General features: G+C 41.5%; 1 protein-coding gene across 3 annotated transcripts in view; it reads left to right on the top strand.

Annotated features, from left to right (window-relative positions):
• PRDM2 (PR/SET domain 2) overlaps nt 1-12015 on the top strand; it is a 54405-nt gene that overhangs the window by 9220 nt on the left and 33170 nt on the right. For 2 of the 3 annotated variants that reach the window (XM_072354618.1, XM_072354619.1), the window contains exons 3-6: nt 1440-1557; nt 2382-2485; nt 5580-5732; nt 9988-10114. In XM_072354618.1, coding sequence (XP_072210719.1) covers nt 1440-1557; nt 2382-2485; nt 5580-5732; nt 9988-10114 — 502 coding nt within the window. Of the gene's footprint in view, nt 1-1439; nt 1558-2381; nt 2486-5579; nt 5733-9987; nt 10115-12015 lie in introns of those variants that run through there. The other variant, XM_072354620.1, reaches the window with a different exon arrangement.

The following is a 12015-nucleotide window of genomic DNA, read 5'->3' on the forward strand; positions in this document are numbered from 1 at the left end:
TGGTTCTCTCACTGGGAGTACAGCAGCTCAAATCTGGGCTGCTCGCAGGGAGATTGCAGTGTACCTTGCAGTGTATCTCGATTTTTCACTTAAAAGAATGGGAAGATTAAAAAAAACACCACAAAAAACATAGAAAACAATATTAAAAAAAGCTTTGAGCTGTACATTAACTACAAATAAATGTTTTTAGAATTCAACTACTTCTAATTTCCTACCTCTCTATTAGTAGACATGCTTTTAATAGCTAAACATGTTTTTCTTGCTGTTGGTCACAGTGCTTCTCAGGGGCAGAGTGTTACCTCAAGTCAAACCTTAAAATGAAAAGGATGGTTATTAAAACATAAATGTTTTTCAAGTCATCCTTTTCATTAACACTTGTCAGTTTCAATAAAGACAAGCCATGTGCTACAGATGTGAGGTGGATCCAGTCCAGCCCATGTGATTCTATTCACCTTTCCTGAAGGCTTTTTGCTGAGGCTTATAATGAAGAAATTGCTTTGCCGGCTCAAAATTGAATAAGACTTTCCAGTCAGGTTACAAAGGAGCTGGTACATTTTTGCACTTTGTGTTTTTTTTGTTTTAATCTGAGAACAGTCTGAGAACAGAATAAATAATATTTACAAATACTTTGTGTAGTCAAAATAATTGTAATGTAATGAGGAACTGGAAGTTTCATTGTGATAACAACTGGATGCTAAAATCGAGGCAGTGTTTCTATCAACAGCTGTGTGATGAAAAACTTCTTTGAGCACAGTCTGAGCATACAAAAGGCAGATAGATTTATCTGATGTGTTTGGTCTGAAATGTGGGGGAATGTTAATTGGAAATGGCTCAAGTGGATGTTGTCTCAACATAATGTAGCATGTAACAGTTCTATTACTTATATAATTACTTGTTCAGTGTAGTTTCTCATGGCATGACTAATCAGAAAAGATAGAGCAATTGAAAGCTGATCTGTATTTCTGTCTGTGGATGAGTTTTAGATCACCATATTAACGAGCATTTTCAAAGTCTGAACACTGAGCATGAGCGCACATGAAAGCCATCTCCTGAAAGATCAACTTATGTAAATAGAATATTATGGATAGATGTTTTCCAGGGTGTAAAACCACAGTGATTCCTCTTCTTTCATCTTTAGGAATAGTGAAATTGTGCTGCCAGGTAAGCTGTATTCAGATAAGATGAGCTCTGTATTTCCTATTTGACTATGGTTGTTAGGGAAAGTAAGGAAAATAAATGAGACGGCAAATGGCTTGTAAGAAATAAGGAAACCCTTCCAGTTAGATTTACTCAGTGTTTGCAGTCACATCCATCAACTTCATCAGTTGGCTCCTTGGAGATGAAACTCTCAGGAACAGCTCACGTAGGCTGATCAGCTGTTATGCCATTCTTCTTTTGCTTTGCTAATGCTTGTGGCTCCTCTGGTTTTTGACTTGCAGAACACAACTGAGCCTCCTGCTGTAGTGGAGACCTTAGCTGATGTACCTGAGCACGTGCTTCGGGGGCTTCCTGAGGATGTCAGGCTCTTCCCATCTGCTGTTGACAAGACAAGGCTTGGTGAGTGCAACAACTGTAAAAAGAGACTGAAGGCTTTTGAAATGGCTCATGTAAATTGCTTGCTGCAAATGCTGTGAATGTTTGGTGCCTTTGTATGCTGGGTAATGAATGAAGAAGAAATGAATGTCTGGTGCGTTTATCTGAAACCATTTATATTGGGAGGAGTGGTTTCCTATTGTCACAGTTCCTCTAGCAGAGCAACGCTATGTTCCTGAAAGAGCAAACTTGGGGTTAAAGATGGACCAGGATGCAAAGAGGTTATGGAGATGTTCCTTTACTGGCTGCCTTAATTTATAGCACTTTCACTTCTGTCAGTTTTGTGTTTTTGCATCTTCTTCTTCTCTTCAGAATGCCGTGTCTCACTATCCAATCAATACAAAAAGTCATTTACGTGACTCAGTGCAGACTTGAAAGCTGCTATATGGAACAAAGTATTGTTTGTGTATGCAAAATGCTTATCTTTTAAGCAGAGTTTAACCTGGGAGAAATTTGGAAATCAGAGTTGCAGATTGGATATTTAATGTTAAAACTTGGCAGATTAAGGAATATCCTGGCTATGGATGTGTTTACTGTTAGTAACGGTTATAAACTCCTTGGAGCAAGGTTAATGTTTTCTAGTGCGAACCTGATCTGGCATGGTCTGAATGAGAGTGTTATGTTGGAGTTGAGTGAGGTGGAAGGAAGGAAAGTGATAGAAAACTTCTACTTCTTATGGCATTTTGAATTTATCACGTGCAGTGATTGTAAGACACATGAGATGTGAATAGAAGATCTTTCTTGAGCTCAATTGGGTTTGTTATAATTACTGATATGTATCTTTTCAGGTGTTTGGGCAACAAAGTCAATTTTAAAAGGGAAGAAATTCGGGCCTTTTGTTGGCGACAAGAAAAAAAGATCTCAAGTTAAGAGCAATGTATACATGTGGGAGGTAAGAAAAACTGGCTAAGGAAAAAGGTGTCTGTCAGTAGGTCAGCATTTTGTATTTACCTTTCTAGAGATTTTAGATGTAAAATAGTTGCTACTTACATATCTGTGGTTAACATTGCAAATCTATTTACAGATCCTTGGGTTAAGAAATGATTCTGAATTACAAAGCTTTAAACTACTGAAACTGTTTGAGGTTGCTGTATTAATTCTCTCCCTCCTTTCTTTAAGAGTCTACTACAAATAAAGCTTCGCTTTGTTGGCTGGAACACTCAATAATATCCATTCTTCAGTTGTGTACTTTTAACTACTTATGAAATGAGGGAAACTGGAAGGATATGGAATGTCTTAAGGAAATCTCAGCGTTCCTCCTCATCCAGCTCTTTGAAAAACAGCTTTGTTATGGGGATTGGTTTTGCTTTTGGAGCTTTCATAAAAGTTCTCAGCTGTTTCAGTATTTCTTGTGCTGCTTGTATTTGGGTTTGCCTTAAAGCAAATACTGTCTGGACAGCTGAGTAGTTTTTTTCAAGCTCCTCTGACAGTCATAAGACCTCAGATATTATGTAGATTTCATCTTAATCTGGAGTTAAATTCTATCTGTGGTGCCTTTAAATAAAGCAGTTCCTAAGAACTCCTGAAGACAATGTCACTTTCTGAAGGTATACACAATAAGTGGCTTTAGCAGAATGTGTGGTCAAGGAGGAGGGATGGAGGAACTCTGGCATGGCAATTTCTATTCAGAACATGCTAATGTACAGATCTTCAGGTTAGAGAGATTGATAGGAGTTGTCCTTCTGGCCTCTGGACTGCAAAAAGAGAGCTACATAAAATACTGGATAATCATGCAAAGCTTAGTGATAAGCTACATCAGAGGATCTGAGCTAGAATAATTTCCCATAAATGCAGATTCACGTTCCAGAAAGTAATAAAGTGAAGTAGAATGTTTGCTTTATCAAACTAGGATTTTATTTGACCAATTCTACTGCATAAGGTATCTCAACTTTAGATCTGCTACATGAGCATTTAGTGAGATCGGATCACTACGGTAAATTATTGACCTTATGATTGTTTTTCTTGATTTTCAGTGTTCTCACTGGATGTATCTTAATGTCATTGGAAAAACTGTGTTGAGAAATGATAGCAGCAAACAAACTGACACAGTTTTGTAGTTGGCAATGCAGGCAACAACAGGATCTCCTTGATTTCAAAGCAGTTGTGTGTTGCTTTAATACTGATTTGGGAACTGCGGAGAAAAAAAAAAAAGGCAGCTAAAATGAGACTGCAACAGTTGGCCCCATATGTTGATATCTGAAACCACTCCAGCATCATAACTGTTAGAAAATATGATTGTAAAAGGATGGCATGTGTGAGTAGTGCAGTGTCTGGACCTTCAACCAAGAGAAAACCTTTTCCACAGGAATCCAATCGATTTTAGTGAAGTTAATCTGAACAAAATCTTAATTTTTAATGATTTTAATCTCCCATATGATTTAGAATAAGTGGGTGAGTTTTGTGTCGATACGTGGTTGCTGTATCTCAGGAGAGCAGTTGACTTGAAGGCATCCTCATGTTCTGTCAGAGTAGGCAGGGAAAACAATGGCAAGTGACTGAAGACTGAGGGAAACGCCACCTCCTGAAGGGTTCACAACAAGTGGCCCATTTGCAGTTTACTGTGGTTTTTAGGAGTGATTTGCAGTTGCAATGCTATACAGAGGAACTGAAGCTATATCCTTTCTCTCAGTGCACAAGATTTTGCAGCAAAAATCAGTAGATGAGGTGACCTGACCAAAAAGGAATCCTGTGTTATGCTTTGTCATGCGTGCCATCTCTACTAACTCTTCCACAGCATTGCTTTGCTGTTTCATTCCATTTAAACCAAACTGAATTCTTTTACCATCTTGCTCTGTGAAACTGTTTACTTTCTCATGTTGCAAGGGCTGGGTGTGCTGATGAGTCCTTTCAAAAGTCAGCTGATGAAGTCCACGCTGGAGTAGTTTAAATAGGGAAGGAGTTTTTTCTTTGCTTGGAAACACGAGTTCTTCCTAGTGGAAGCTGATGTTTGCAGGCTTAACCGAAAGCAACAAAAGCAAATAGTGAAGCATAATCGAATTATACTTATTTTTACTTATTTTTTTGTTTCTGAAGATCTGAGAGCTGCCCAATACTTTTAACCATACACAGTGTCTCAGTGTGCCTGTGTTCTGAGACAAAATGTTTGTAACCAATGGAAAAATGATGGCTCTCATTGCTGAACAGTGCAGCGTTCTTCAATTTGGGAAAACAATAAGTGTATAACATCCATTGTCAGCCTTCCTTGTAGGAGTCTAACTTGGATTATAAGAAGAAATGTGGGAAATAAGTAACATCTTGAAAGGGAAGCAGAGTGTTGACTGTTAGCAGAAAATACTGAAGACCTATCAGTATCTTTGCTTTAATGCAAGCTGTCTTGAACGTGAGCAGACATTAAAAACATTAAACCAAGAATGGAAACCAAAAATTTACACAGCACCTTGGAACATTCAATTCATAGATGTGGTAAATTTCTAAGGTGATCACAAGACCTTGTGAAACATGAAGATTTTTCTTCAGTCCTCTGAAGCAAGATTGAATATATGATATGTGAAATATATGAATTTACCTTTCCTGATAAAGCAAAATGCTTCTAACTTCTTTGCCATTACTTTTCCTGGTTCCTCAGATAGCAAAAATAAAACTCAACTGTATTTATATACTAACACCAATCCTTACAATAGATATAAACTCTAGAGAATCACATCAGGCATGGCAAACTGAAAACAAAGCGTGGAATGTGTTAACTAGTTTGGCTTTTGAGCCCAAAGGCTTCAGACAGAGGAGGGTTTGTTGACTGAAAGTTGTTCAGTTTTTTTTTTGGTTATTCCATTTTGTCTGAAAAGAATGCAAACAGCAGCAACACCGTCCTGTAAGACATGCTCTGCTTGTGTTTTTTGCCTTATCTCTGTCCTTTATTGATGGTTGCTGCTTTGTGTAGCTTTACAATATATTTTCCTTTGGTGCACATACATTTCAACATAAACAGATTTCAGTTTGCTTGGGATAAATGCCATTTTCTCTTGTAGGTGTATTACCCAAACCTGGGTTGGATGTGTGTTGATGCAACTGATCCAAAGAAAGGGAATTGGCTGCGGTATATAAACTGGGCACGGTCAGGAAAGGAGCAAAACCTGTTTCCTCTGGAGATCAACAGGACCATATACTACAAAAGTTTAAAGGTATCAATGTCTGGGAAGAATCAATTACTGCTTTGCTTAATATGTTTCATTTCCCTCTACTCAAAGCTTAATGACAGTTGATGCAGGTAAAAAACCTAGCAGACTTCCATAAAACGTATTTATATTCCTGTAGATATTGAGATGCTTTGTATTGAGCAGAAATCAGTTATATTTCTGGTCTTTACATCTTAGAACAACCTTATAACAATCTTCTAACAGAGACTGGTTTTTAACACCCATATATACATAGCTTCATGAGACAGATTTTCTTAATTCTATACCTCTCCAGTTTCACTGTAGAAGAGGGGATGGGGAAGGGTCCATTGCGTTACTGGTACATTGCATCTCCTGATCGATGACAATATTTGTTTAGCTATAGAATATGATAATGTTAGAATATTGTAGCTCTAAATTATTATTCGAATCTCTTACCAAGAATCTGCTAACAGTATGTGTAGGTCAACTTTGTTCCTTCTTAGAATGCTTTTGTGTATTTACAGCCTTGCTGTTAAGCTGTGGATGTTTCTTAAATTTCCTTGTGAGACCAATAACATGTAACTGTTCTACAGTTAAGAAGAGTTGATGCTATACAGTTTTGAAGCTTAGGGTGATATAAAAGTATGTATAACTGTTACATTTTAGGTCAAGCTTGATTGGGAAAAGCCTCTATGTTTTCTGATAGCTTTGACATAGTATTTGAGTACAGATTCCATGTTGCCAGCTAGGCTGGCTTGTCTGTACTGTTTATCCATTGAGGGTATACTCTCAGGGCACATCTGTAGCCAGCTTGCTGTGCTCTGGACGTTTTACCTTGGATTGCCTGATCTTTGCCCATAGTCACACTAACTCATTTATCTAAGTGAGCTTTTGGAGTCACTCTGACACTTTAAATTTCTCTCTTGTTGAATCTTTCCAGCAAAGCTGTGATAAAGACTGATCTTCACATTTCAGATCTGTTTTCTCAAAGACAATACTGCACTTTGGAAAATAATTGCTCAGCCTTCGTTTAGCAGTGCAGTGCTGACAGAACAATGAATATCTGGTATCCAATATCTGAAATACCCTTCGTTGCTTTGACTGTCTTCTTCAGCTTGCAAGCTGATGAATTTTATCCCAGTAAATCTTGCCAGCAAGATTGTGCTGCCAAGCAGCCTTTTCTGAAGACTGCTGGAGCATCCAATAAGGCTCCTTTTTTGGGGTGCGAAGTCCATCAGAGATTTTTTTTGCAGTGTGATGAGACTTCTAGCTTCTCTGGGATGCAGTCTTGAGTTCATTGCTATTTATTTGCTCCTGCAGCAACCACTTTGTGCTCTGCCTTTCTGTGCATGTTATGGGCTTGGTTTAGTTTCAGGTTGGTGTTAGCAATCCTGGAATCCTGGCCTAGCATCTGGGAACTGATATATGCTGGTTGGAGGGAGCCTTACAGTGTTACCTCCAGGCTGCCTCTGTTACCAGCACAGGAACATCTGCGCTTTTGGTTTGGGTGCTGCTACAGAACCATTGAGTTGTTTCTGCCCTGTTTATGTAGCTCCAGGAACACAGTTTAGACATAGCTGAGCTAGCTCTGCAAGGCTGAAATCACTCACATTAGTACTCCCAGCTTCATACTGCTCAGAAGTGACCAAGCTGTTCCTAGGAGTGTTGCAGCCGTGGTCCATGGGCTGGCAGCTCACCCCTGCTGTCCCTTGGTAGCCTCTGACACACAGGTAACTGGGCTGCTAAGTGTGAGGTCATGGTTGGGCTTGATGTCCTTATGAGTCTTTTCCAACCTAAATGATTCTAAGTTATATGTAAGTTAAAATCTGACCTTGTGAATGTGTTGTGGTTTTTGAAGTGGAGTTTTGTCATGAAACTGGACAGTTTTCACCATTATTAAACTTTCAGCATTCAGTCAGTGGATCATGTTGGATCATGTCAAGATCTAGCAAGTTTTTGATTGCATCAATGGGTCATTCTTGTGGTTTAATAGTAGTTAATCCTAGTGATAATTGTAATGATAATTAGCCCAATATTCTGTTTAATGACTTAGCTGTTCCAAGAATATAAAAACCAAAGGATGGCATTGTCCAGTGCTTCCTTAAGTTTCCTCTTATTATGTGAAGTGACAGATTCAGAGTAAGCAGGTTTCTTAACAAGAGCATGAAGACATTGAAAGCTGAGCTGTGAGAGACTGGCAGTGTAGGTAGGGGGATAATGCAGTGTCCATATCAATCTTAGATTCACATCACACTTTAATGACCATATTAATGTATTTAATAACAGCTCACACATTCAGGTTTTGATGCAGTGTTCCTAAATGGCCCCTTCCTGACCATCTTTGTGATTCACAGATTCAGGGGGTTTCCATTTAGCACAGTTTTTCTTTATCCCCAACAGAAAATCAGTGGCTCGTATATCGTTGTGTTCTGCTTTCCCTGGTAGCTTTTGAAATGCTGTAAATCTTTTCCCCCAGGTGCTTTTTTTGGGGGGGTTCTAATTTGTAAGTTTAATCAGTAAGCTTTAATTTCCCTGTTCTCTGCTATATATGAAAAGTAAAGTACAATTTCATGTTGGAGACTCCTAATGAGGTCTCAGATAACATTTTGAACTAAGCACAAGCAAATCTTCTTTTGTCTTCTATCTTCTCTTCCTCTTTACTGAAGGACTGAGGATATTTGGAGGTTGTTTTGCATACGTTTTCCCCAGCATACATGTATGAGAGTTGTCCTATTTCACTGACAGAGCTTAAACTCATTACAGGGTTTCAGAAGTTCTTCCTGCCTCTGCTAATAAAATGAGCTAGATGAATGGTGCTATTCTGCACACAGTAAATTGCAGTGACAACTCAGTTTCAGAAGGTCTCTTAAATAAGTAAAGCTGTGATCGTGTCCTTGATTAAGGTGAAATTAATTTGTTTATGGAAAGATGTAAACCTGTCTGACGAAACAATAACTCAGGGAACACAATGTAAAACAGTAACAGAGAGAGTGAAAAGAGACCCAAACACCAACACCACAAACTGTCTGCTGTGGTTACAGCTGGGGAGGTAAGGCCACATCCAAATACAAGAGAGCAGCATAGCAGTAAAATACAAAGTCTGTAGTGAAAAGTGTATGCTCTACTGAGTTCAGATAGGTAAATGCTTATCTCAGCCTTCTGTCCCAACCTGATGCTACAACATGATCTAGAGGTGACAGCCTGGAGGAAGCTGCTTGTCAGGAGCGTAGCTGGAGGCTGTCAGCAGTGAGATGGGCACGTGCCCTCTGTGCCAGAGTGGCTGCAGAAGTGGCACTTGGTCACTGCAGTCCTTTTCTTCCTCCTATTGCTGCTGAGGGAGCTCTTTTAATGGTCTAACTTTGAAGTGGCTGCTGCATCTCATTTGAGAAGTACAAGGTTAGAGGGCTTAATTTAGATTCTAGTGTCGTTACTCCAAAGCTAAATTCATCAAGTTGGATGTCAGTTCCAGCCACGGAGCTAACAAATTACACGTTTGTTATCATCATGTGTTTGCATTGCCTAGTTTTACCAGCTCTTTTCTCTTGAGTTTGTATATGGCTGAAAAGCCATTTGCATCAGATAACTCTTCTTTATGCTAGCTGCGAGATGGGACCATGCAAATACCAACAGCAGCATGAACAGAAGAAGGGAGGTGAGGCACTGCATAGAGGTGGTGCAGACACCCAGGGTCAGGGAATGGGGCTCTGATGGGGCTGTGGGTGTCCCTGCTCAGTGCAGGGCTTGGACCCAATGGCCTGGAGGGTCCCTCCCGACTCCAGCCATTCAGTGGTTCTATGAAATCCATTTCCCGCTCTCCTATCAGCCCTGCAGAGCTGTTAAGGAAGCCAAACAGCAGGCTTTGCTTCTATTATAACCTAAATCCTTAACTTAATAAGTTACGATAGAACTTCAACACTCGCATCTCCTTGCAGTGTCAGAGGACATAAAGATAGCTATCACCTCCATCAAGCACTGAGACCTTCTGGAGAAGAAAAAAAAGAAACAGATTCTACTCTTATTTTTCCTTATACAGAAGTTCCCTTTGGCTTCAGACTTGAGATCAGTCTCCGGCCACCCTTGGCTGCAGTCCTTATGACAGCTGCTGGGCCGCCGCCTCGGCCCCGCTTGCCGAGGGGGGGCGGGGTTGTGGGGGCGCTCTGCGCCGCGCGCCCTCCGGCCGCCAGGTGGCGCTGTGGACGTCTCTCTGAGCTGCGCGGGGGCCCGCCGCCAACAAGCCGCTCGCTGATTGGTTCCGCTCCTCTCTCTTCTCTCCGTACAGCCAATCGCGCCCGGCGAGGAGCTGTTGGTGTGGTACAATGGGGAGGACGACCCGGAGATAGCCGCCGCTATTGAGGAAGAGCGAGCCAGCGCCCGGAGCCGGCGGCACTCCCCGAAAGCCAAGAAAGGTAGGGCCCGCCCGCCGCAACGCGGGGCTCACACTGCGCCTCGGGGCGCCTCCCGAGCTCCCGCCGGGTGGGAGGCGGCCGCCGTGACCTTCCTCACCGAGCGGGGAACTTACCGTCCGGCGGAGTGCCGGCCAGCACCGCGCAGGCCCCGCCGCGGCCCTTCGGTACCGCCGGGCGGAGCTGGGAGAGGAACGCGGGCCGCGGATATCCGCCCTCGCGTCGTTATGGCTGGCGGGTGGTGCCCGGTGCGTGCGGCTCCACGCGTGGCCTTATGTAACCGCGCTCCGCTCCTGCCGCGTGTGCTGCTTCCCCGATCCGCCCGCGGGGTTGTGAAGGTGACGGACGAACGGAGGTGGCGTTTAAAGCGGCGTCGTTGTGAGCCTGTCAGCGGAGCGCTCAGCTCTTCTGGCCCGCGGGACTCACAGCGGGATATATTTGGGAATGCGGTTATATCGCGAGCTGCGCTGCTCTAAGGGGCTGAGAAAATGCTCACACAGCCTCGCACCGCTTGCTTTGCAGCTTCTGAGGTGCTGACTTGGATTTTGTTGCCTGCCATGGGATACGTTTAGTAAACATGCGGCACGTTATAAGGCCACCTCGGTAAATTATTATGCTTTCTTTTGTAACCGTGCGTGATCTGAACTGACGGGATTTGCCTGCCTGCGATTTACCTGAAAGGCCAGAAAAACAACTCGAAAAGAACCTGATTAAATCATACATTAGAAAAAGCCAGACAGAGTCATTTCTAAGGTAATTTTTCACAGCGTTGAAGATTGATTTGCATTCATGTAACTGCAGATTAGAAAGGGATAAAAAAGCAAATCGTGAACACTGTGGCAGTTTTGGGGTGGGTCGTCCTGTGCTGTTTTGTAGCTCTGAGGCTTTAACTGTTAAGGGTCTTAAAAATGTTCAGCCGTCCTCATTTGGAACAATAAATCTCAGCCCCCATTTCATAAACATAATAAACTCTTCCCAAATACATGAATAAAAAATAATATCCTGAGCATAGTTGAGAATAGAATAAGAGCTATAAGGCCCCAGTAATTTATCTGTGGGATTTATACTCCTCTGTTGCTAAGCAGGCAGACCAGCTCCTTAGTTTGGTTGTTTTGAGTTATTAAAGCTTCATTATCAGTGCTCTGTCAGTAAACTTACAGTGATTTGTGCTTTTCTAACGTGCACGTATTTTGTAATCCTATAGTTCTATTATTAGGAGGTCCCATTGGTTTATTTTTACCCCTTCTACATTTACTCTCACTTATTTTAGCGTTTGTAGTAGATCTGTTATTTGCAATTCACACCTGATTGCTTCTTAAGTAACGGAATGTTTTCTGCTGCATTGACAGCAGTCGCTGCAGTTCAGGTTCCAAAATGGTTCCCATTGCTGATGCTCCTCTTGCAGGTTCAGAGGCTGAGATGTTATGGGAGGATGAAGAAAATGCTGCTAAGCAGCGAATTCAGCAGCACTAAGGAGGGTTTTTTTTTCTTCCTGTTTGGTTATTTTAATCATTTTGTGTGGTTTTTTTTTTAGTTAATACTGACTATACAATAAAAATGGAGCAACTTCTTGCAGATGAGAAAATTGGAAAGCAGTACAAAGTAATGATGCAAGTGAGCTTCCAGTGTAAGAAGCTTCTTAGAATGAAGCTCTTTGGGAGGGTTGTGGGGTTGGAATTCATTGGCCACTGACACAGACGTGGTCTATTACGGATTGGAAGCGTAAAACAAAGGAGAAAATGGAACTGTGTAAGAACTGCCAAGTTGAGACAACTCGGAGTTGCTGTGTCCTGTAGAAACACATTTTCCAGAATAGAAGCAGACAATTTAATACCTTATAAATGCACTGACAAAGCTGTGTTGGAAAAGGGGATTCTAAGTCAGTTTTTAAGACGTGCAATTCT

The sequence above is a fragment of the Excalfactoria chinensis genome, chromosome 20 (assembly GCF_039878825.1).
Source record: "Excalfactoria chinensis isolate bCotChi1 chromosome 20, bCotChi1.hap2, whole genome shotgun sequence".
Classification (NCBI taxonomy): Eukaryota; Metazoa; Chordata; class Aves; order Galliformes; family Phasianidae; genus Excalfactoria; species Excalfactoria chinensis.